The 27219-nt window shown below is 37.0% G+C and overlaps 1 protein-coding gene across 1 annotated transcript in view; it reads left to right on the top strand.

Moving 5' to 3' along the window:
- IL1RAPL1 (interleukin 1 receptor accessory protein like 1) overlaps positions 1 to 27219 on the top strand; it is a 702885-nt gene that overhangs the window by 663933 nt on the left and 11733 nt on the right. Inside the window, exon 7 of the mRNA XM_061410523.1 lies at positions 10443 to 10586. Coding sequence (XP_061266507.1) covers positions 10443 to 10586 — 144 coding nt within the window. The remainder of the gene's footprint in view (positions 1 to 10442; positions 10587 to 27219) is intronic.

Genomic DNA, 27219 nt, shown 5'->3' with positions numbered 1-27219 from the left:
TCTGTTTCCTATAATATCAAATTATTTCCACATTTTGGAAGTATATTAAAGTCTGTTTCCTTGAATGTACTCTTGCTTCTCCTTTGTATCTGTCTATATTAGAAAACTTTGCATACTGGGGGACACCTTGACTTCTGCATTTTCTCAAACCGCTGCTAATTTTCATACACCAAAAACCAGTACATAGAGTGAGACAATAAGATAAGGCCTTAGTCCGTGTGAGGCAGGGCAGTGTTATTGCTGTTTTGGTAAAAGAGAATTCATTATGGAAGATGGGCTCTTCATATATCCGGACAACACAGGCCAGTAAAAGATATAAGAAACCCACCTTATTCTCAACTTTGTCGTTGCTTAAGGACCCTTAGGAGGAATCAAGGAATGGTAGGTCCTGCTATTGGTAGTTCCCAAGGCATGTCTATTTCTTCATAGAGTGTTGATGGAAGGAAAAAAAATACTTAAATGTTGATAAATTCTTGATTAGTATCTATTTTCAAAATGAGAAAGGGAAAGCAAACTTACCACTATTTTCTTCAGCATTTTTATGTTTTCAGAAATCAGAGTGGTCAAAAAAGATTCAACAGGGATAAGAAATGGATTTTTCTGTTACTTCCATTGAGGGAAATGACCCAGCATGTGGTTTGATTATTATTTTTACCTTAATAGTCTCTAGCTCTGTTGAATCACCAAGATTTTGAATGAAACTTGTCTTGTGAGAGAGATAGCTTTTGCCAAACACTTTTTATTGTAATGCTCTCAATAATTAAGAAATATGTTAAAAATCCTAAGAAAGAAATCCTAAAGGGAAAAAGTTGTAATAACAACATAGAATTCTGAAGTTTATCAAAACATCCCATTTTGTCTATTGCAGTGCAATTACTACATGTGTAATATATTTTATAAATCTATTCTTAACAACTCAATATACTGAATATACTGCAAATCATCATACAGGTTTTTTTTTAAGAAGTGTTCAGTGTTTCTGTCAAAAACATGGTTCCTTCTATTGGTTATCTAAGCAGTCCAGATGTTCTGGGTTCTTTGGCCAGAAGCAATCCCAGTGGAAGACCAAATTCTTCTAAATGTGACAATATATCTTCTGGTGGAGGGTTGCGTCCAGGATAAACACTGCAGCCCTCAACACAAAGGAGTTAAATGGCAACACCACCTTCACTCTGACAGTTTTCTCTCCAGAGATGTTTTGTAACACTCCATCTGTGACTGTCTATTTGTATGACATGTTGAAAGGAAATGCATAGTAGAGATAAAGTAAATACTTTTTCTTCTCAGAGATTTTCTTTTAGGCATCAGTGAAGTTTGACACCTTGATGTACAATGGCTGTGTCTTTTCTAAGCTGGTCACCTGAGGCCCATTTTGTTGTTCAATATAGTTCTTTTGTCTGGTTTTTCCCCATCACGCTAAGTCCTACACAATCTAAAGTGAAGGGGGCCCCATCGAATATTTGGTATGTTTCTGTGTGTGCAAATACACGGTAGTCTGTGCACAGCCTACCTTATGGTCTCTGGATTTTGACCTGTTGCAAACAGTGCTTTTAGAATCCAAAGGGGAAATGTTTTCAGCGATAAAGCTCTGTCTGTTAGTAAGACCACATGGTACATTTTGAAAATATATGTCAATTTTCCACTGGGGAGAATCTTTGCCCTATTTTCTCTGACCTAATTTTAAGAAACCTGACTTAATTGACACCATGAATCCTTCAAACAAATATTTATTTTCAAGGTACATGCTAGTTGCTTGGAAAAGGAAAAAAAAAAAAAAGATAAACGATCTATACCAGCTGAGAAATCAGAGCATAAATTTGCTTACCATCACTCATCATACCATATACTTGCTTTCCCTGTTCTTCACACTCAACCTTGCCAAATTCGTTTGCAGCCTCTGTCCAGCAGTGTGCCATACAGCATCTGATCTCTGTCTCTAAAATCCCCCAACAGAAACACAACACGCATACACAAAGCACCCTGAGTGAGATGCTCATCTGGTCCTTGATTATTATTCTTACAGTAGAGCATTTCTTACCCCTATATAAAAGGCCTAGCAGAGTGACACTTAGGTGCACAATAAAGACTAGCTTTTTAATTTTTTTAATATTTTTTATTTTTTTAAAAATATTTCCTTGCATGCCTGACTTTGCAACTACACATCAGTTCCTTCAAGGCAAGGAGTATATTCCATCCATCATTTGATCACTAGAACTCAACACACTATACCTAGTACATTTAAAGCACTTAAAGAACAAAAAGAAAGTGAATGAAGGAGTGAGTGAAAAGACAAAAATGAGTAATAAATAATATAATAATATCAAAGATGTAAAATAATACAAGATTGATTCCTAAATGCCAAGTGAAAACAAACTCTCCTAGTTCCTTAATTCTATAAAGACTATGTATGTTATCATCGGGTTTATAGATGGAAGAATCGTTTTAAATCTGTACTATGAAGTTAACCATTTTTTTTATAAAATGAAGTTTTATCAAGTTAATAGACTGTGTATTAATAATTATACATCAGTTGCTTGAACCTCATGACACCATTGTCTGTAAAAATGGCTCACAGAGATATTATTCTAATTTTAGAGTGGAATACAAAAAAAGCATAACTTTTCATTAGAAAATTGTACTTTTTCTTAGTCATTCAGTCATCCACTTATTCAACAAATATTCACTGAGTTTCTTCTATGTGTCAGGTAGATTTCAAGGCACTTGAGATAGTATCAGTAAAAAAAAAATATGGACAAAATAGACAAAGTAAACCTTTCCCTGATGGAATTTAAATTCCAATGGGAGGAGATAGACAATAGATAATAAATATAGTAATTAGAAAATTAAATATTATATCCTATAATGATAAATGCTATAGTGAAAATCTTTTAGTTTGAAAAAGAAACCTGCAGACATTCCAGAAGAGATGTAAGAATAATACAATAAACTTCCATATAGCCTCTTCAACTAGATTCACCTATTATTAACATGTTGCCACACTTGCCTTATATCTCTTCATCTAGACAGGTTAGATAAGATAAATCTACAGAATGTATATAAACACATATTTCTGAATCACATGAGAGTAAATTGCAGACACCATGACTAAATTATTCAATGTGAATCTTCTAAAAACAAGGAAATTTTCTTACAACATCAGAGTATATTTATCAAATCTAGGAAAATTGAAAATTGATAGACTGCTATTATCTAATATATAGTCTATATTCACATTTCAAAGGGTATTCCCATAATATTCTTGTACCACCTTTTCCATCCAGAATTATGCAGCTCATTTAGTTGTCAAGTCTTTTTAGTCTCTTTTAATCTGGGATTGTTCCTCAACTTTTATTTGCCTTTTATGCCTTTGACTTTTTCAAAGAATAGAAACCAGATGTTATTTTTTATACCGTGTCCCTCAGTTTGAGTTTGTAATTTCCTCCTTGGGCAGATATTTTCTTACATGTGGCTGGAATACTGCATAAATGTTGTTACGCCTTCTTAATGCATTACGTCAGGAGGTACACGGTGTCATGTCCCATTAGTGGTGATGCTCATTTGGGTCACTTCCTTAAGATGGTGTCTGTTTCTCCCTTAATCATTAGTAAATAATCAGTAAGGAGGTGCTTTAAGATAGTATGAATGTTCTGCCTCATCAGTCTTTTATCCATTAACTTTAGGCTCTGTTGATAATTCTTTCCTGAGTCATTTATTATTAGGATGGTAGAAAGTGGTGATTTCCAGCTCTATTATTCCTTCTATATTTGCCAATTGGCATTCTGCTGTAAAGGAGAGCATTCCTTTTTATTAATTTGCTTATAATTAATATAAACTCATGGATTCATGTTTTACTTGATTTCTGTCATTACTCATTGTAAACTGTCTTTTAATACATACCATTTATGAACATTCCCCTACTTCACAGAAAAAAAAAAAAAAAATACAAAATGAAACTTAGCACCCTTCCTGTCTGGTTGGAGAAAGAAAAAGGACTTTCTGAGGGTAACTATATAAAAAACAATGCATTTCTTCTGTCTAGTCTTTCATTTAATTCTTCATTTTAATAGTTTATGAATGTATAACATTTCCAATCCAAGGGCTTGTGGAAGCTTAGTCTAACTAGGCCTTAATCATGGGTCTCCGCCAAGACCCTATTTGTATTCTCAATTGACACTAAAATTTACTTTGATACTTTGGCTGAAAACCTCTTTCCAAAATGGCAAAATACACTACTTTGAAGGTCATCTTTTGCCCAAATGTTTGGCTGCACAGATCAAGTTGTTAAATTCAGAGACCATTTTCATTCAGTATTATTACTATTACTATTATTATATCTATTCTTCTTTCTTCCAAAAAGCACTTTTTCAAGAGCTAAACTACTCTTTACATACCAGTTTATACCTTCTGAAAACATTTTCTTGCTATTATGTGAATAGCAATTCAGTTTCTTAATGTGTCATCAAAAAAAATTATAACTGCTTCTAAATTGCATTGACGTATTGTAGAATTGAGTTGAATATCTTTGTAGGCTGAGTATAATTATCCTCCTGCCAGGAACAAATAAGTTATACTGCTCCAGAGAAATAAATATGCATATGAATTTATGTGGATGGATAAATCCTTATAAAGTTTAGCTCTTTATAACACAATGAGAGAAAAAGAAATGTACTTGGTGAGGCTAATGAATAAACTAAGATCATTATATTGTCTATCAGACATTTCCCCCACGAACTTACATTTTACTGCATATAAATCAGGGCAGAACATTTGAAAGGACTTTATATAGTGAACTATATAAGTCACCTAAAATCTTCAGCTATACTTTAAACAAGATGATATGTATAAATAGAGAGAAGAAAATGGATACTCCAAGGGAAGAGTTCAAAATTATAAACTGTGATTTAACTCTGTTAACATCCTTACCTCTTCAAAGATACCTAGCAGAAAAAATTTGCAAAAATAACACCAGGTACAGGCCAATAAAAAAAAAAAATAGGATTCCAGACTACACTAGGTAATTGCAGCAAGATTAGTGTAAACCAAATGCATTTATTATTTGCAATGTAATCCAATATACTAGCGGATGGCATGCGCTTTATTTTAATTAGCTGTTTCTTTTAAAGGGTTGCTTGGTCCAACTGTCTTGATAAGAAAAAATTGTAGTCATTGCTCAAAATGCTTGTAGCAAATCTAGTTTTAAATTGAAGCAATTTATTCTGAAAGCAGTCTACTACTGCAGCAATAATCAATGTGTTTTCCCTTAGCCCATACTTGAGCTTTCCATGGACTATTGTTAATTGCCTGTAACTAAATGACTGCTGGTGCCCTTAAACGTAACTCTTTGGCACTTGTTCATTTGTTGTGTTTAACCAAATGCCTGTTTCCCTTAGGTTTTGCCTAGCGATTTTGCTTTACAATTTACCGTATTCCATCTCAGTCCCTTAAAGGGGGCAGAGTCTATCATTTTAACAACATAACACAGAGGCTAAACAGAGTTTTAAAGGTTTGCATTTTCTTTTTCCATCCTCTGATGTTGAATTGTGCTGAAATGGAATCTTTTTATTTTTTAAATGCTGCCACTCTAGGCAGCTTGAACTTGAGCTGAAAAGTAGATCCCATTTCAAAAGGAAATGACATTTGCTAGGGCAACACCATTCACATTGTAATGTAAAGATAAAATACAGCAGTGGGTTCCCATCATTTCTTTTAACTGTAACAGAATTTAACCCCTAGTAATTTTGTCCTCACCTAATGTGTAAGCAATATTGGCTGGCACTCATATTAATGAATATGTCCAGCTTAGAGCAAAAAAAGAATGTGGAACTGAATCTAATATATCATTTTCTTTGGGAGAATTTACACGTGCTATGTAAACCAACATAAAAAACCTAAATGGAAAATTTTTTAAGCTGCATACATTTATACTACCTAAGCCATGTTTATTAGTCTTGCATAAAAATAATGTAGTCATTGAGGTAGCAGGCATTAAACTGGGGAAAGACATTTCTTTTCCAACTTGCAAGTTTGTTATAAGACACTGTGCTTCTCCGTGTAGTACTATAGTTTCTGAGGAAAATCTGAGATACTGTCATGATCTCAAGATAACTTGTTGTTATTCAGACACTAAGTTGTGTCCAACTCTTTGCAACCCCATGGACGGCAGCACGCCAGGCTTCCCTGTCCTTCACTATCTCCTGGAGTTTGCTCAAATTCCTATCCATTGAGTCAGTGATGCTATCTAACCATCTCTCTGTCATCCTCTTCTCTTGCCCTCAGTCTTTCCCAGCATGAGGGTCTTTTCCAATGAGTCAGCTCTTTGCATCAGTTAGATAAAGTATTGGAGCTTCAGCTTCAGCATCAGTCCTTCCAATGAATATTCAGGGTTGATCTCCTTTAGGATTGACTGGTTTGATTCAAGATAAGTTAGCTTTTTGCAAACACTGTTTCTTGGACTAATTTTTGGTATCCTTATTATTAAGTAAATGATTGCCATATGGCTCAGAAGATTTTTCTTGCTTTGTTGCTCATACTCTAGGCATATACAACTTTTCATGTTTGTACCTTAAAGGAGGGATTCATGAGACACAAGAGCATTTCTGTAATTGCTAAGCCTCACCTACCCTGCTCTCTTTTTCTCATTATATTTTAGACAGTATTATCGGTTAGCCTAGTAAGCAGCGTATTTAGTTAGTATATGCAATTTTTGAGGGACTCATGACATCTACCAGTGGGAATAATTCAGATTTGGGCAACTACTTCCCTAAAAATAAGAAGAGCTTACTTTCTTAACATTTTTCTCTTACACGTACTTAATTTTTAGGAGTTATAAAAAATGTGTGTAGAGACCACTGTTATAAATACTATCTGAGGGAAAAGAATTCTGCTTATTGAATTAATAAAATTACATTTCAGGCATAGTTTTTGATTGTTACATAAGCTATTCAGCGAGATATGAGTATGTAAGGCATGGTTCCAGAATCAAAGGATATGCTTAAGGGCACCATGGAAGAACCATTCCCTGCCTGGGCACTTGTCTACAGCAAAGCAGCTGTCTTGACTCCCTTCTTTCCTTAAAGCTTCTTCACCCATATCCCTTGGATTAGAACTTATAATGACTCTTTTTAAAAATATCAATATTTTAAAGAGTTGAAGTGCAATTAACCTAAGGTAAAACATAAAAATTTTAAGTGTCTAGCTCAGTGAGTTTTGACAAATGTATATACTTGTATTTATACCTGAAAAAGATAGAGTTTTTGTTTTTTGTTTTTAACCCCATAATGTTCCCTCTTTCCCCTTTCCAATAAATCTTCCTGTCACTCATCCACAAAGCATCCATTTTGTGATCTTTATCACTAAGGTTTAATTTGGCCTGCTCTTGGACTTTATTTAAATATATATACTGAAGGTATTTCTTTGTGTCTGGCGTTCTTCAGCTAACATCATTTTGTGAAATTCACAAAGGCTGCATGTTATCAGCAGTGTATTCTTTGTACTGCTGAGTGTATTGTATCCTATTGACACACAATAGTTTGTTCATTATACCCTGTTAATGAGCATTTGGGTTGCTTCCAGTTGTGATTACTATGAATAAGACTACTCTGAACATCCTGTACAAGTCTTCTTGTAGACATTGGCTTATTTTTCCTTTGAGTAAGCACTCTTGCCTGGAAAATCCCATGGACTGAGGAGCCTGGTGGGCCGCAGTCCATGGGGTCGCTAAGAGTCAGACAAGACTCAGCGACTTCACTTTCACTTTCATGCATTGGAGAAGGAAATGGCAACCCACTCCAGTGTTCTTGCCTGGAGAATCCCAGGGACGGGGGAGTCTCGTGGGCTGCCGTCTATGGGGTCGCACAGAGTCGGACACGACTGAAGCGACTTAGCAGTAGCAGCAGCAAGAACTTAGGAGTAGATCATATTTAGGGTAGATTCATATTTAACTTTATTAGCAACTACTCAAACTTTTCTAATATAGTAGTATCATTGGGCATTTCCAGTAACAGTGCTTGGGAGTAGAGGCTACACATTCTCCATTATTTTTTTTAATTTCTTTTCTCACACGAGTTTTAGAGTGATGAATTCCAAGTATGAAATGCGTTATATTAGAAAAAAGAAGCAATATGAAAAGTAGCCATAGCCCAAATGCTTATCTCTCCCATTATATCCAGTATAATTGAAATCAGATTTTCTGGTATGTAAATTAGCCTATGGGCCTAAGTTAGAGTTTTATGCAGGTGTCTATGTGTGGTGGAGTTTAACTGATATCCTGAGAAAACAAGACCCAAAGTACCACACAGAATTATATACACACTAATCCTTTCTGTTCATATAGTAGTAGGAAAATAGTATACTGAAGCATGTTTTGTATTTCATTCCTGGTACTTTTGTAGACTATCTTACATAGTCCCTCACAAGATTCAGCAGATAAAGCTGTCTGATATTTATAAATACAAACTATATAAATTTCCTTGAGATACTTCTTAGTAATTCACACTTCATGTTAACTTACACTCTTAAAGGTTTAATAACTCACTTTATTTTTTCTTTCTTAAATTCATAAATTCCAATCACTTTTTGTAAGTTTTTCTTCTGCGTCCTATTTAATTTTAATAAGAGCAGAAAGCTACACTTGATTAAACACTAGTTATATGTATCTTTTTATTCAACTGTTGAATTAGAAATTAATAACTAGATAAGAAATATGGCTGAGGTTTTGTTTTTTTTTTCCTGTAATCGTCCCAGATAAGTGACATCACATGCAAACATACACACAAATACAAAAATGTCCTTGTGAGAAAATTATGGCCATACTTTTCAGATTATTTATCACTGATACTGCATTGCACCCATGATGATTTCACCCCATTAGTAAGATTTCAAGAGTGATCTTGGAAGCCAAGAGTAGTTGTCACTGCAAAACCATAGATTCTTTTAAAATTCTCAATCTAAGACTACATTGACTATTACAGAGTTAGATAACCCTTTGGTGAATTGTAAATTACAGAATTGAAAATACCATTACTTTAGGGCCGTAATTTCAGGAATAGTTATCTTTAGTGGTAATTAAGGAAACTAGTACTTTTCAAGGTAGCTGTCAACTGCAAGGAACAATAACAACCCATCAGTAATATTTGGACTATGATGATAAAGGTCACAATACATACACAGGCAATTTAACTAGCATTTAACTAAAGTGGACTTCAAAATCTGTGCATTGTGGCCTAATGTTTAAATACCAGTATCATTGAATTTGTTACATTGTGCATGAGCTCTGAAGGAGAAAAAAGAAGTGAATGTTTTATCTCTAAAATTGTCTGATCATTTTTTATGTTGTATAGACATTCTATAGGAATACGAGAACTTGTATACAGAGGCAAGAAAATTACTTGTAATCAGTGGCAAGAAAGTTACTCTTTTGGATAGAATGTAGTAACATACCAAGTCAAAGGGGAAAGAAAGGATAAGAAAAAAATATTTAGCTCTGTTGCTGCTGTTTAGTCGCTAAGTCGTGACTGACTCTTTTGTGACCCCATGGACTGTAGCCCACCAGGTTCCTCTGTCCATGGGATTTCCCAGGCAAGAACACTGGAGTGGGTTGCCATTTCCTTCTCCAGTGAATCTTCCTGACCCTGGGACCAAACCAGCATCTCCTGCACTGGGCAGGCCAATTATTTACAACTGAACCACCTGGGAAGCCCATTTAAGAGCTTAGTGAAAGGAAAATATGACCATATAGTCCAGTGTGACATCCACTAGGGAGCCTAGTTCTTAATCCCAAGTTAGCACTCAGCCTCCAAGACTGCGGTCAGCCATATTGGCACCACTCTGTTGAGAAAGACAAGTATTAGTGCTTCTGGCAGAAGCCAGCAGACAGTATTCATTAGATGGTCCACTCAAACTATGCGACACTCCACACTGCCCTTCAGGAACTGTGCTGTTCACCCCTCATTTTTCCTCAGCCCCAACCTCCAGGTGACAGCTGAAGTGGAAAAGATTAAGATTCAGATTGGGTAAGTTCAGAAACCATCCTGGCTTAAAAGCTTCGTCTCCAGAGGAACCAGTATTTCTTTTTTCAACTCCAGCATACCTTGCAGGATTCCCGCAAGAATAGGTTTATGTGTAAGAGTCACTTTCACTCTAGCAAGCCCCAAATTATAGTTTCCAATCAGGTATTTACAAATCAGCCCAAATGCAATCTACCAATGTAGGTTCATTCTTACCATAAGCAATGTTGCTTAGCAACACAGTAACACATACCACCTTATCAGGTTACCAAGGAAACAGCTAGAAAGTTATCAAGAGGTCACATTCTACTGCAGAAAGGAAAGGGGTTGTGTCAATCCATTACCCACATCTGATCTCATCCACAAAAGTGTGAAATCAAGTTGAATTTATGATTTTGTATGTGAATATAATTCCCTCTGGTAATTTTTTTTTTCTAGAGCTGATGTATACAGTTGAACTTGCTGGAGGGCTTGGTGCTATCCTTCTGCTGCTTGTTTGTTTGGTGACCATCTACAAATGTTACAAGATAGAAATCATGCTCTTCTACAGGAATCATTTTGGGGCTGAGGAGCTAGATGGAGGTAAGCTGAGTCCCTTCTTGTAATGTTCTTTCTATTCATATTCGTTTCCTGCTTTTGTTTTGTTGAAGGAAAGAAAAGTTACCTGAATAACCATTTGCAGCATCTCTTAGAGTCTTTCAATGTTCAGTTTGTAAATTCATCTTTTATATGGAACGCTATGTGTGATGCTTTGGAGCCAATAGGTATTATCCTCTGAAAATTGGAAAGCAACACCTACCGTTTTTAGAATGGTGTTCCAAAGAGCACTTCTGAATTACAAACACTGACTACAGTGTTATCAGATTGTTCATTTCTCTCACCTTGTCATCAGTACTGAAAGTCCAGCTTTACTCCTGTATAGGGAAGGAGTGTCTCTTTTAATCATGCTCCATAGCTCAGTGGTTTGAAGTGAATCTTAATTTGTCTCTTGTTTAGCCTGATCAGTTATAACAAACAGTACTGAGTATTTTAAAATTCATCCAGCAGTCTTTCAACCCTGTTTATTTAGCTTTATTTGGACAGGCTGATTTTTATTCCAAGTGGGGACCCACAGAGAGGGAAGTGCACAAACACGTTGTTTTCATAATAATAAATCTAATACTTGTGCTCCAACTGGGTAAGTAAATATTGTTTTCATAGAATCATTATTATTATTTGCCTCTGGTCAGTCATAAATATGTTTACAATCTAAGAAGAATTTGGAGCCGTTAAAATTGAGCTCCATAAACTGCCCATTAGTGGACTAAAGTTTTGTGTTTTTTTTTTCCTTTTTTGGTCATTTGAAAGTGATTCATATATAACATTAATTTGCAACATAGGAAGCATATGTGAAGTGACAATAAACAGTACATACGATCAGGATTTCTTGATCATTTTCATAATCTCTTTTTATTGACTATCCATTTTTCACTTACCATTACAAAGGAAAATGAAACAATTGCCCGTGTTACCACATTTCCACAGGCCTCTGGAATAAGTCACAGGTAGAGTGTAGGCTGTCAGACTTGTGAAGAGGAGCAATTTATTCAGCATCCCTAACAGTCCTCTCGGAGAAGGCAGTGGCACCCCACTCCAGTACTCCTGCCTGGAAAATCCCATGGACGAAGGAGCCTGGCAGGCTGCAGTCCATGGGGTCGCTAAGAGTCAGACACGACTGAGTGACTTCACTTTCACTTTTCACTTTCATGTATTGGAGAAGGAAATGGCAATCCACTCCAGTGTTCTTGCCTGGAGAATCCCAGGGACGGGGGAGCCTGGTGGGCTGCCGTCTATGGGGTCGCACAGAGTCGGACACGACTGAAGCGACTTAGCAGCAGCAGCAGCAACACTCCTCTCTGTAGCCTTCTCCCCTTTCCATTACAGTGAAGTCTGTGCTACAGCAAGACTGCTTTTTTCTCATTTTAAAGTACTGATTAGCCTATTTATTCTTTGTTTCTAACTTTCTTGCCCATTCATACAGATTATTAAGTTTTTTGCTACTGCTTCAAAGAGATATGAGAAAATTGCCAATGTCAGAGTACTTGTTGAATGAGAATCAAGCTGAGTACTAGGCCTTCTTAAAGTCATTTTTGGTAAACCTCAGAAAAACTCAGGTCAATAGTATAATCTCTCTTTTACTGATAAAGCAACTGAGGCTCCCAGAGTTAAATAACTTACTAAAGAAGATACCACTAATATTATTGTAAGTGGCCAAGATGGGATTTGAATATAGGTCTATTTTCAAAGCATTTATTTGATTGAACACTGAGCCCTTGTTATTTTTAGCCTTTTAAAAATTTGATATGTTCAGCATAACTTCAAGACCTGCTGTTATTTGCACAATTAACACAGTAGAAGTTATTTGAAAAGATATTACCTAAACAAGTCTCATTTTATCTATTAACCTTATTTTGGACATAGTTTTTGTTCTGAATGATATGAAGGATTTCACACAAATGATAAATTCCCGGTATAATTTTTTGTCACATTCTGAATGGTAGAAAATTCTAAAGTTTCAGTTCAGTGCAGTAGCTCAGTCATGTCCGCCTCTTTGTGAGCTCATGGTCTACGACATGCCAGGCTTCCCTGTCCATCACCAACTTCCAGAGCTTACTGAAACTCATGTCCATAAAGTCCATGATACCATTCAAACTACTCATCCTCTGTCATCCCCTTCTCCTCCCACATTCAATCTTTCCCACCATCAGGGTCTTTTCAAATGAGTCAGTTCTTCACATCAGTTGGCCACAGAATTGGAGTTTCAGCTTAAACATCAGTCCTTCCAATGAATATTCAGGACTAATTTCCTTTAGGATGGACTGGATGAATCTCCTTGCTGCCCAAGGGACTCTCAAGAGTCTTCTCCAACACCACAGTTCAAAAGCATCAATTCCTTGGCGCTCAGGTTTCTTTACAGTCCAACTCTCACATCCATACATAACTACTGGAAAAACCATAGCTTTCACTAGACAGATCTTTGTTGGAAAAGTAATGTCTCTTCTTTTTAATATACTGTCTAGGTTGGTCATAGCTTTTCTTCCAATGAGCAAGCATAATTTAATTTCATGGCTGCAGTCACCATCTGCAGTGATTTTGGAGCCCAAAAAAATAGTCTCTCACTGTTTCCATTGTTCTCCATCTATTTGCCATGAAGTGATGGGACCGGATGCCATGATCTTTGTTTTTCTGAATGTTGAGCTTTAAGCCAACTTTTTCACTCTCCTCTTTCACTTTCATCAAGAGGCTCTTTAGTTCTTCTTCACTTTCTGCCATAAGGATGATGTCACTGGCGCTTCTGAGGTTATTGATATTTCTCCCAGAAATCTTGATTCCAGCTTGTGCTTGATCCTGCCCAGTGTTTCTCATGATGTACTCTGCATATAAGTTAAATAAGCAGGGTGACAATATACAGCCTTGACGTACTCCTTACCCAATTTGGAACCAGTCTTTTGTTCCATGTCCAGTGCTAGCTGTTGCTTCTTGACCTGCATACAGGTTTCTCAGGAGGCAGGTAAGGTGGTCTGGTATTCCCATCTCTTTCAGAATTTTCCATAGTTTGTTGTGATCCACACAGTCAAAGGCTTTGGCATAGTCAATAAAACAGAAGTAGATGTTTTTATTGGAACTCTCTTGCTTTTTCAATGATCCAGCAGATGTTGGCAATTTGATCTCTGGTTCCTCTGCCTTTTCTAAATCCAGTTTGCACATCCAGAAGTTCACACTTCGTGTACTGTTGAAGCCTGGCTTGGAGCATTTTGAGCATTACTTTGCTAGCATGTGAGATGAGTGCAATTGTGTGGTAGTTTGAGCATTCTTTGGCATTGCCTTTCTTTGCGATTGGAATGAAAACTGAGCTTTTCCAGTACTGTGGCTGCTGCTGAGTTTTCCAAATTTGCTGACATATTGAGGGCAGCACTTTCACAGCATCATCTTTTAGGATTTGAAATAGCTCAGCTGGAATTCCGTCACCTCCACTAGCTTTGTTCATAGTGATGCTTCCTAAGGCCCACTTGACTTCACATTACAGGATGTCTGGCTCTAGGTGAATGATCACACCATCGTGGTTATCTGGGTCATGAAGATATTTTTTGTATAGTTCTTCTGTGCATTCTTGCCACCTCTTCTTAATATCTTCTGCTTCTGTTAGGTCCATACCAGTTCTGTCCTTTATTGTGCCCATCTTTGCATGAAATGTTCCCTTGGTATCTCTAAGTTTCTTGAAGAGCTCTCTAGTCTTTCCCATTCTATTATTTTCCTCTATTTCTTTGCACTGACCATTGAGGAAGACTTTCTTATCTCTCCTTTCTATTCTTTGAAACTCTGCATTCAAATGGGTACATCTTTCCTTTTCTCCTTTGCCTTTAGTTTCTCTTCTTTTCTCAGCTATTTGTAAGGCCTCCTCAGACAACCATTTTGCCTTTTTGCATTTGTTTTTCTTGGGGATGGTCTTAATCACTGCCTCTTGTACAAAGTCGTGAACCTCTGTCCATAGTTCTTCAGGCACTCTGTCTATGAGATCTAATCCCTTGAATCTATTTGTCACTTACACTGTATAATCGTAAGGGATTTAAATTTAGATGTTTAGAGTTTAGATGTTACTGAACTTTAGTTGCATCTCCTTGGATTCTTCTACACATTGTTATAACTGAATAAATATCTACTATTGCACTGTTGATGGAGAAGGCAGTGGCACCCCACTCCAGTACTCTTGCCTGGAAAATCCCATGGATGGAGCAGCCTGGTGGGCTGCCGTCTATGGGGTTGCACAGAGTCCGACACGACTGAGCGAGTTCACTTTCACTTTTCACTTTCATGCATTGGAGAAGGAAATGGCAACCCATTCCAGTGTTCTTGCCTGGAGAATCCCAGGGACAGGGGAGCCTGGTGGGCTGCCATCTATGGGGTCGCACAGAGTTGGACACGACTGAAGTGACTTAGCAGCAGTAGCAGCAGCAGTATTACAGTGATTGTTAATAACAGATTCACTGACCATTTCTTAAGTATGTATTAAATGACAAGTGTTGTGTTGACTATTTTATTGATACTCAGAGAATCATACAACCAGAAAGACAGAATTGAAACCCCGTCTAAATCCCCAAACTTTCCTAATATCCATCACTGTATCAGACTGGGAGATGGACTGTTTGGCATCTGGACACATTCAGTCAGTTCCTTTCAAGTCTTTACAATAGGCATTATCTGACTGTATCAGTTTTGTATCAGAAAGATTCTATTTTTCTAAGATGAAACATATTGATGCTTTGCTCTCTTGGTTTGTTCACATCAGTCTTTGTACCCTTCTACACAACCTTACATTGTAATGTTTTCCCTAGACACGGGCCTTAGCATTTCTCTTTTAATTCTGCAGCACCACCTTTTTGGATAATATGTACAACCCTGTCTACAGCTGCATTTGTGTACGAATGTACAAATTACTCTTAAATGTCTTTCTCCAAGTTCTCTTGTTTTATTATCGTTTTCTCATAACCTTTTGGTTTTTTTACACTATGATAGGAACCAAGGCCAGCTTTTGCATCACCCATCCCCCACACTCATTCCTTACCTTTTCCGTTTTACATCTCAATTCTCTGTATCATTCTTTACTTCATTTGCTTCACTTCCTCTCCATCTGCCATTTCCAATTAGTTATCATGATCAGCTAACACATTATTAACAAGAGACATATTAACACATCTTTTGTTACCCCAGCATTATTGACCAGAGATATATCAATATATTTTTATACAGAGTGATACAATTAACATGACTGTGCATAGTTTTTAGAGCTTTAAGTTAATCAAGGGTTCATTATACAACTTACGACTATTGTTATCACTCATATTTTGCTCTGTTCAGTTTTTATCCCAACCTTCTGTGTATTATAAATGCAAGTTTATTACCATAAAACTTTCAAAAATGCCACATCACAAAATTTTGAGTAAAGGACTTTTCAGTGAATTTTATGCAGATACTTTCTCTGATCATCTGGATGACATATATAATAGTGTCTTAGAAGATGATAGTTCTTCAGAATATAGTGAACATTCAGTTCAGTCACTCAGTCATGTCCGACTCTTTGTGACCCCATGAACCACAGCACGCCAGCCCTCCCTGTCCATCACCATCTCCTGGAGTCCACCCAAACCCATGTCCATTGAGTCGGTGATGCCATCCAGTCATCTCATCCTCTGTGGTCCCCTTCTCCTCCCACCTTCAATCTTTCCCAGCATCAGGGTCTTTTCAAATGAGTCAGTTCTTCACATCAGGTGGCCAAAGTATTGGAGTTTCAGCTTCAACATCAGTCCTTCCAATGAATATTCAGGATTAATTTCCTTTAGGATGGACTGGTTGGATCTCCTTGCTGTCCAAGGGACTCTCAAGAGTCTTCTCCAACACCACAGTTCAAAAGCATCAATTCTTCGGTGCTCAGCTTTCTTTATAGCCCAACTCACATCCATACACGACTACTGGAAAAACCATAGCTTTCATTAGACGGACCTTCATTGCCAAAGTAATGTCTCTTCTTTTTAATATGCTGTGTAGGTTGGTCATAACTTTTCTTCCAAGGAGCAAGTGTCTTTTAATTTCATGGCTGCAGTCACCATCTGCAGTGATTTTGGAGCCCCCAAAATAAAGTCTGTCACTGTTTCCACTGTTTCCCCATCTATTTGCCATGAAGTGATGGGAACAGATGCCATGCTCTTCGTTTTCTGAATGTTGAGTTTAAAGCCAACTTTTTCACTCTCCTCTTTCACTTTCATCAAGAGGCTCTTTAGTTCTTCGCTTTCTGCCATAAGGGTGGTGTCATCTGCATATCTGAGATTATTGATACTTCTCCTGGTTATGATTATTGGTATTTCTTCCTGCCAGAGCAGAAAGCTTTCTTAGTTCAGAAAACACCTACTGTAACAGGGTAACCCAACTAAACATGTGTAGCCTTGCCAACCCCATAGAATCTGATCATACATAGTTCCCGGTTAGAATGAGATGCTGGTCTTTAGACAAACACAGCTATTGAGAATGGGCCCAAGACAATGCAGTTCCCCATAATTCTCAGGTCCCTTTGGTAAATGAGCTAACTCTAATGGTTAGGGGTAGGAGAAGATTAATTACTACTCTACCACCTTGATTCCATAAAATATTGAAAGAAAATTTGGACAAATTCTGCTGCATATACATTTCTTAATAAACAAATATTTAACCTATCCTATCAACTTGAAGAAGTTCCAACTCTGTGTCACATGAATGTTTGTGAGAGTTCCCAAAAAAACCTTGCCCCTGAGGCACATGTGACAATCCCAGTGTCAGGATTAGGCTAACCATCTATTGATGTCTAAGAATATTCCTCATCAACTGGGAACTACATATGATACAGAAAACTGTCATGGTATTCAATGAAAAGCAGAATATAAAAAGATTTGTATACTATGATGATCAGCTTTGAAGAGAGCTATGTGTCCATGTTGATAAGAACTGAAAGGTACTATTCAGACATGAAAACAACATTGTAGGGCATTATAATTTGAGATGTTATATCTATATTTTTTCAAAAATTTCCCTAATATTTACTGTCTTTTCTATTACATATAACTTTTAAAATTCTTTCTGAAATAAATTTGGATGTATGAGAAACCCAAAAGGAATATTCTTCATTAGGACACAGGACCATTTAGAATCAAGTCTGAAACACTTTCCCTAAGCGGAAAGGTCTCTGGCCCCACTAGACATCTGAGGAGTGGGATGTGTCTCTAAATGATGTTAAGTTACTCATGTCTTTTTTTGTTGAAGTATAGTTGATTTACAATGTTGTGTTACTTTCAGGTGTATGGCAAAGTGATTCAGTTTTATATGGGGCTTCTCTGGTGGCGCAGAGGTTAAAGGGTCTGCCTGCAATGTGGGAGACCTGAGTTCGATCCCTGGGTGGGGAAGATCCCCTGGAGAAGGAAATGGCAACCCACTCCAGTATTCTTGCCTGGAGAATCCCATGGACAGAGGAGCTTGGTAGGCTACAGTCCACTGGTCGCAAAGAGTCGGACACAAGTGAGCGACTTCACTTTCACTTTCTACTTTCATGTGTATATGTATATACACACATAAATGTATTTATTCTCTTTCAGATTTTTTTTCCCATATAGGTTCTTCCAAAATATTCATTATAGTTCCCTATCAGTTCAGTTCAGTCGCTCAGTCGTGTCCGACTCGTCGCAACCTCATGAATCACAGCACGCCAGGCTTCCCTGTCCATTACCATCTCCCGGAGTTCACTCAAACTCACGTCCATCGAGTCGGTGATGCCATCCAGCCATCTCATCCTCTGTCGTCCCCTTCTCCTCCTGCCTCCAATCCCTCCCAGCATCAGTCTTTTCCAATGAGTCAACTCTTCTCATGAGGTAGCCAAAGTACTGGAGTTTCAGCTTTAGCTTCATTCCTTCCAAGGAACACCCAGGGCTGTTCTCCTTTAGAATGGACTGGTTGGATCTCCTTGCAGTCCAAGGGACTCTCAAGAGTCTTCTCCAACACCACAGTTCAAAAGCATCAATTCTTCAGCACTCAGCTTCCTTCACAGTCCAACTCTCACACCCATACATGACCACTGGAAAAACCATAGCCTTGACTAGACAGACCTTTGTTGGTAAAGTAATGTCTCTGCTTTTGAATATGCTCTCTAGGTTGGTCATAACTTTTCTTCCAAGGAGTGTCTTTTAATTTCATGGCTGCAGTTACCATCTGCAGTGATTTTGGAGCCCAAAAAATAAAGTCTGACACTGTTTCCACTGTTTCCCCATCTATTTCCCATGAAGTGATGGGACCAGATGCCATGATCTTCATTTTCTGAATGTTGAGCTTTAAGCCAACTTTTTTCACTCTCATCAAGAGGCTTTTGAGTTCCTCTTCACTTTCTGCCATAAGGGTGGTGTCATCTGCATATCTGAGGTTGTTGATATTTCTCCCGGCAATCTTGATTCCAGCTTGTGCTTCTTCCAGCCCAGCGTTTCTCATGATGTACTCTGCATAGAAGTTAAATAAGCAGGGTGACAATATACAGTCTTGACGTACTCCCTTTATGCTATACAGTAAATCCTTATTTGTCTATTTTATATATAGTAGAGCATGTATGTTAATTGCAAACTCTTAATTTATCCCTCCCCCACTTTCACATAACCCTAAGTTTGTTTTCTATCTCTGGATCTATTCCTGTTCTGTAAATAACTTCATCTGTATTCTTTTTAGATTCCACACATAAGTGATATCGTATGGTATTTGTATTTTTCTGTCTGGCTTACTTCATTTCGTATGATAATCTCTAGATCCATCCATGTTGCTGCAAATGGTATTATTTCACCCTTTTTATGGCTGAGTAATATTCCATTGTATGCATGTATGTGTATGTGGACATATTCCTTGTCCATTTATCTGTCGATGGACATTTAGTTTACTTCCATGTCTTGGCTATTGTCAGTAGTACTGCAGTGAACTCTGGTGTGCATGTATCTTTTTGAATGAGAGTTTTCTCTGGATATATACCCAGGAGTGGGAATGCTGGATCATATGGTAATTCTGTTTTCAGTTTTTTAAGGAGCCTCCGTACTGTTCTCCACAGTAGCTGTACCACATTCCCCACAACAGTGTAGGAGGGTTACTGTTTTCCACACTCTCTCAAGCATTGGTTATTTGTAGATTTTTTAAAATGATGGCCATTCTGACAGGTGGGAGGTGGTACCTCTTTGTAGTTTTGGTTTGCATTTTTCTAATAATTACTAATGTTGAGAATTTTTTCATGTACCTGTTAACCATCTGTATGTCTTCTTTGGAGAAATATCCATTAAGTCTTCTGCCCATTTTATGATTGAATTGTTCATTGTTTGTTTGTTTGTTTTTTATTGAGCTCTATGAGCTCTTTGGATATTTTGGAAGTTAATCCCTTGTCAATTGCATCATTTGCAAATATTTTATCCCATTCTATTAGCTGTCCTTTCATTTTGTTTATGATTTCTTGGGCATATGTCTTAAGTAGCACTGATTTCAACATTGAGGGTCCATTTCCAAAATCCACTATACTTAGTAAAAAAGTCACTAATTTTAGCAGTGAAACTTGATTTCTAATATCCATTGTGCTAATTTATGAAGCATCTACTTTTGATCAGAAATAATGATAGGTGAAGTGTTTGTAGTGGCTCTAGAGTGTTCCCTTATTCTAATTAAATGCTAGCTGACCATCCTGATAAAGGCAACCTACTGTCTCTAGAGCTGAATATACACTAATATGATGTCTCACCATATTTGCCAGCATATTTACAAAGAAAATACTGTTATCCCAATAACATCAGACTAATTTGCCCCTACATGCCTCTGACTGGGATTTCCCTTCCACTCTGTTTAAATGTTTGTGTAAAGATAGACCATCCTTCTTTCTTTCCTTCCTTCTTGTCTCTTCTCCCTCCCTTCTCTTTTCCTCTTTCATATACAGCTAATGGTTCTCCCTAACTTACAGAGATTCCCCTCATGATCCCAAGATGTAGTCATTTTCTCCTTCATCTATACTAAAATGGCACTTCAGGCACATCATTTTTATAGCTCTTTCACTTTGAATGATGAGCACTTACTAGTAAATACTTACTACTTATACAGCATTATGAATTCAAGATTTCATACCACATTTGTTTATTTATGGGAACAAAAGGCTAAAAGTCATGAATAAAAGAATTGTTCCAAAAATCTTTCAAGGATGTCTAGATTTTAGAATTGACTCTACAAATAAAAAAATATAACAGATATTTAAAGAAAAACAAGATTATAATGTTATAGTCTATGAATAAAAGAAAACAGCAAAGAGTAAGCTGTCTTACACTGATGATTGTTTTGGTAGATGTCAGTAAGGTACTATGTAAGATTTCATTAAGGTATAACTTATGGGAACAAGCTTAAGACTTCATTTGGGGGGGTGGATCTTGTGCTAGACAGGGTGAATCTACTTTTTGTTTGTTTTTCTCAGATTATAAAGTGCTTTCTTTAGCTTTTATCTCCTGTGTATGGGATTTGAGGGATGTGCTTATTCATAATGATGGCAGGGCTTGGCAGGGCAAGCTTATGCAAAGACTATAATAACTAATATGATTCCTATTTTAAAGATAAAGAAAGAGATCTCTTCTAGTTCTACTTTAAGAATTATTACAGATATTGGACAAAGTGAGTCAGAGCAATCTTTCGTAATCTCTACCCACTGACCCTGGAAAATATGAAGAACTGCTCCATTTAAAGCATTTGAAATAAATTGGTATCTACACAGTCTTATGTCATAGAATTTATTTTTCATTCTTCTTCAATTATAAGGTTACTATTAAGTGTTTCCGGAGAAGGCAATGGCACCCCACTCCAGTACTCTTGCTTGGAAAACCCATGGACAGAGGAGCCTGGTAGGCTGCAGTCCATGGGGTCGCTAAGAGTCGGACACGACTGAGCGACTTCACTTTCACTTTTCACTTTCATGCATTGGAGAAGGAAATGGCAACCCACTCCAGTGTTCTTGCCTGGAGAATCCCAGGGACGGGAGAGCCTGGTGGGCTGCCGTCTATGGGGTCGCACAGAGTCGGACACGACTGAAGTGACTTAGCATAGCATAGCATTAAGTGTTTCAGGAATCATTGTCCTCATGATGAAACACTGTCTTCTGTGACACACAGTACTTCCGTAAAATCATTTAGAAACACCCTCGGGTTTTTTGTTTGTTTGGGGGTATTTTTTGCTGGTGGTAATTAGATAATTTGCCTACACATAAATGATCTAGACTGTGTTTTTGAGTTTCAGAAGGAGAAACCAATATAGCTGATTTTGGTGTATACCTTACTCAAAATCGTAAGCTAAGTGGTAGGAATCAAGCCTTTTTACTCCAAATCCCATGTTCTCTATAGTATGCTGCCACCTCTTACCCTCTTTTTTTCTTTTTTCCCCTAGTTTTATTGAGAAATAATTGACATACATCATTTTGCAAGTTCAAGGCATATAACCTAATGGTTTGAATTACATGTATTGTGAAAAAAGTACCATAATAGGCTCAGCTAATATCCATCTTCTCATATAGATACAATAAAAATAAAAGAAAGAAAAAAGGACAAAAATTCTCCTTGTGATGACAACTCATAGGATTTACTCTCTGTTAACAACTTTCCTGTATATTAAACAGCAGTGTTAGGTATAGTCATGCTGTACATTATATCCATAGTACTTACTTATTTTATAACTAGAAATTTGTAACTTTCCCTCTTCTACCTTCCACCTCTGATAACTATAAGTTTGGTCTTTATTCCATGAGTTTAAGTTTCAAAACTACAAAGCATTGATGAAAGAAATTGCAGAAGACACAAACAAGTGGAAAGGTATCCTGTGTTCATGGATTGAAAAAATTAATTCTGTTAAAATGGCAATTCTAGCAAAAGCCTTCTGTAGATGCAGTGCAATCCCTATCAAGGGTCCAGATGCAGTTTTTACAGAAGTAGAAAATACACTACTAAAATTAATATGGAAGCATGAAAGACCCTAAAGAGCCAAAGAAATCCTGAGAAAGAATAAAGCAGGAGTTATCACACTTCATGCTCAGATGGTAAAACGTCTGTCTACAATGCGGGAGACCTGGGTTCGATCCCTGGGTCCGGAAGATCCTCTGGAGAAGGAAATGGCAACCCACTCCAGTACTCTTGCCTGGAAAATCCCAGGGACAGAGGAGCCTGGTTAGCTACAGTCCATGGGGTCACAAAGAGTCAGACATGACTGAGTGACTTTACTTTACTATCGCACTTCAAAACAGTGTGTGTATGTGTGTGTGTATGTGTGTGTGTGTATATATATATATATATATATATATATATATATATACTGGCATAAAAAGACAAGTAGACCAATGGGATAGAATGAGACACAGAAATAAACCCAAGCAAATATGGTGTTAACCTCCTAATTAAGACTTTTACCATCTACGCTGCCCACTGTCCTCTTAAAGATTCAAAGGAAAGAAACTAGTATCTACTGAATACTTGCTTTGGGCCAAGCATTTCACTGTATGGTGGAGACTCATTTAATCCTAGACATATTCTTTCAGTTCAGTTCAGTCGCTCAGTCGTGTCCGATTCTTTGCGACCCCATGAATCACAGCACGCCAGGCCTCCCTGTCCAACACCAACTCCCAGAGTTCACTCAAACTCACGTCCATCGAGTCAGTGATGCCATCCAGCCATCTCATCCTCTGTCGTCCCCTTCTTCTCCTGCCCCCAATCCCTCCCAGCATCAGAGTCTTTTCCAATGAGTCAACTCTTTGCATGAGGTGGCCAAAGTATTGGAGTTTCAGCTTCAGCATCAGTCCTTCCAATGAACACCCAGGACTGATCTCCTTTAGAATGGACTGGTTGGATCTCCTTGCAGTCCAAGGGACTCTCAAGAGTCTTCTCCAACACCACAGTTCAAAAGTATAAATTCTTCAGTGCTCCGCTTTCTTCACAGACATACTCTTTAGGGAGCTGCAATTTTATAGATCTGGAAATGAAGTCACAAATGAGTAAAATAAAATTAATGGCAGTCTGAATTTAAGCTCAGCTGCTTTTTTTTTCCTTCAGTGTATCATATCGTAGATATTTTAATTAGTGACACATTTCAGTATTCAAGGTCCTATGGAATCAAATAGTCCAGAAGAGTACCAAGTAATCAAACATGTAAACTAGAACAATATTGTTAAATTTTCAAACTGTAAAAATCAAGCAGATTCATTTTAGAATATAATGGTCAGAGGCTGCCCTGGCTGAATTGACATGAAATGTGGAATTTATTAAAACAATGCCATTCAGTAATCACAAAATCAAAATATTAATATGTGCATAATGTTTTTTATTCAAAGATCTATGAAAAATTATTAGTTGGAAATGTAAGAAAACATATGAAGGTCAAGTCTGAAATACAAGAAAGAAATGACTTAATTTTTAAAAATCTCTTATTTATTCAAATTATATCAATGCTAGTTGTTAATGATCACATAATTCTCTGCTAATGTACTACATGCAAATGTAGAAAATCATCTTTAAAATGAAATACACAGTTTATCATGGAACCCTACCCCAGTCTCATTTTGGTAATCCATTTGTTGAATAATAGCCTCTGTCACTAGTCAGTTTCACATATGTGACTTATAAATATTTGAAAATAAATTTTAAAAAGAAATGGCCACCTGCCAATAACATCTGACAACTATTCAATAGGTTTTTAAAGGTTAAAAACTCCCAAAGACCTGAATGTCAATCTCAAGCCATTTATATTATCAGTAAATCTCTTTCCTAGTGCACATTCAATATAGCCACCACCTTCATCTTGATAAGGGAGTCTTCATTCTACATTTTCTTAAAAGCTCTATTGTTCTAAAAAAAAAAAAAACAATCCATGGATTCTTCGGCTTCTCAGTCCTTCTAAAGAGAATTGACTAATATCCTCTCACATGTCAAAAAAAAAATGTTTATCATTTTTATAAACCACTTTTTTTTATTCCTGATACACAGTTCTATATTTTCCTTCTCTCATCAAAATTTCTTAATAATGTTTTTAATTTGTATTTTTATTTCTTCACTCTCCAGTGTCCAAGCTTTTTTCTCCTCAAATATATCTTTTTATAAAACATAGTAGTTGATTCAGTAAATTGAAGGAGAAAATTCTACTGGACTAGTTGTTTGACTTAAAGTAACAAAGCAGCTAGTTAATTGATTAGGTTTGGTATTTTTTGTTTCTCTTTTTACCCCCAGCCTTATTGAGATATAATTGACATATAACATTGTATACGTTCAAGATGTACAATGTGACAATTTGACACATATATACATTGTGAAATGATTGCCACAATAACATTACCTAACATATCCATCACTGCACATAAATATTTCTTTTTGTAGTGAGAACATTTAAGATCTACTCTCTGCCACACTCAAGTATATAATACAGTATTGTTAACCAAGGTTTCTGTGTATCCCTAGAGATTATTCTTCTTATAGCTGGAAGTTTATTTATTTTGACCAGCATGTCCCCACTCCCAGCCCCTGACAACCACCATTCTACTCTCTTTTTCCATTAGTTCAGCTTTTGCAATTCCACATTGCAAGTGAGATCATTCAATATTTGTCTTTCTCTGTCTGACTTGTTTCACTTAAGCATAATGCCCTCAAGGCCCACCCAAATAAAATAGATTTCCTTCATTTTTATGGCTGAATAATATTTTACAAAACAATATTCTACTGTCTTCATATTTTATGTTCATATTTTTTTGGCCACACCATGTGTCATGTGGGATCTTTGGTTCCCTGGCCAGGGATCAAACCTGTGCCCCCTGCATTAGGAGCACAGAGTCTTAACCACTGGACTTCCAGGGAAGTCCCCTAGCCTTTATTATGTTGAAGCATTTTCTTTCTCTACCCAACTTTTTGAGAGCTTTTATAATGAAATTATAAACTGTTTTGTCACATCCTTTTTTCTGAATCTATTGACAGGATCATATGATTTTTATTCCTCATTTTATTAATGTGGTATACCACATTTATTGATTTGCACATGTTGATCCATCCTTGCATCCCAGGAATAAATCCCACTTGATCATGTTATATTATCTGTTTAAGGTACAGTTGAATTTGGTTTGCTAGTATTTTGTTGAGAATTTCTGTATCTGTATTCATTAGGGATATTGACTTGTAGTTTTCTTGTAGTATTCTTAACTGGTTTTTGTATCAGGATAATGCTGGCATCATAAAATTCATTTGGATATGTTCCCTCCTCTTTTATTTTTTCCTTGGAAGAGTTTGCAAAGGATTGTGTTAATTCTTCTTTAAATATTTGGTAGAATTCACCAGCCAAAGTGGTTACTAGCTTGAGAATTTCTGTCTGGTTCTTTTTTATGGTTTCTGTTTCTTTATTAAATGGAAGATCCCCTGGAGAAGGGAACAACTACCCACGCCAGTATTCTGGCCTGGAGAATTCCATGGACTGTATAGTCCATGGGATCATAAAGAGTTGGACACAACTTCATGACTTTCACGTTTTATTCATGCATTATTTTCCTGACTTTGTTAAACTGTCTGTATTTATTTTCACTGATTTTCTTTAAGGTGATTATTTTTACTTTTTTATCTCACAAGTTGTAGACCTCCATTTCTTAGATGTTGGTTACTGGCACATTATTACTTTCCTTCAGTTCAGTTCAGTTCATTTGCTCAGTCGTGTCTGACTCTTTGCGACCCCATGAATCGCAGCACGCCAGGCCTCCCCGTCCATCACCAACTCCCAGAGTTCACTCAGACTCACGTCCATCAAGTCAGTGATGCCATCCAGCCATCTCCTTAGGTGATACCATATTTGCCTGATTATTTGTGATCCATGTATCCTTGCATTGGTGTCTGTACATTTGAAAGAGCAAATATCTCTTCTAATATTTAAAGACTGACTTTAGCAGGTAAAGTTCTTCTGTCTGTTCCCCAGGCCAGTGCGATTACTTCCAGAAACCTAATCATACTGGGTTGGAGCTCAGGTTCACATGGGTCCTATCTGGTCTCTGGGTGGATAGGAATACCTCTAGAACCTTGTTCAGTAGTATAGCACTTGGACGGTTTTCACTTCAGGATCCACAGTTGTGTCTTCAGTCGGTGGACCCACTATCAGGAGTGTGGATGGGTATGGCTCCCACCAGGTCACTGGGAGGGCTAATACCTGGTCATTGGATGGGTCCTTGGGTGGACAGGACTGGCTCTGTGCTGCAGAAGAGAGGATACATGCAAATGATATCTTATTTGACCATCTTGATGACTTCATTCCTATTTTTCTTTTTTTGTGGGACATTACAGTGAGAATCTCTTGAAAATCATGGAAAGAGTAAACCAATGACTATATTAGAACCTATAAATATTATTAGAAAAGGTGTGTATGTCAACTGCTTTCCATCTCTGCAGTCAACAGAATTATACTTGAGGGTTTAAATTACAGAAAATAAAATTTACAGAATAAAGTTCAGAATAAGATATAGATTGTGGTACTATCCTTCTATGACATTTAATTCATTTTCAGCTATTTATAAACTTAAGTTGAATTTGAAAGATCACAGTCCTATCATTTAAAAATCTTAGCATAATTTTGTTTTTTTCTATGATTATAAAAATCTCACATT

The sequence above is a fragment of the Bos javanicus genome, chromosome X (genome assembly GCF_032452875.1).
Source record: "Bos javanicus breed banteng chromosome X, ARS-OSU_banteng_1.0, whole genome shotgun sequence".
Classification (NCBI taxonomy): domain Eukaryota; kingdom Metazoa; phylum Chordata; class Mammalia; order Artiodactyla; family Bovidae; genus Bos; species Bos javanicus.
This window is presented reverse-complemented; position numbering and strand designations above follow the sequence as displayed.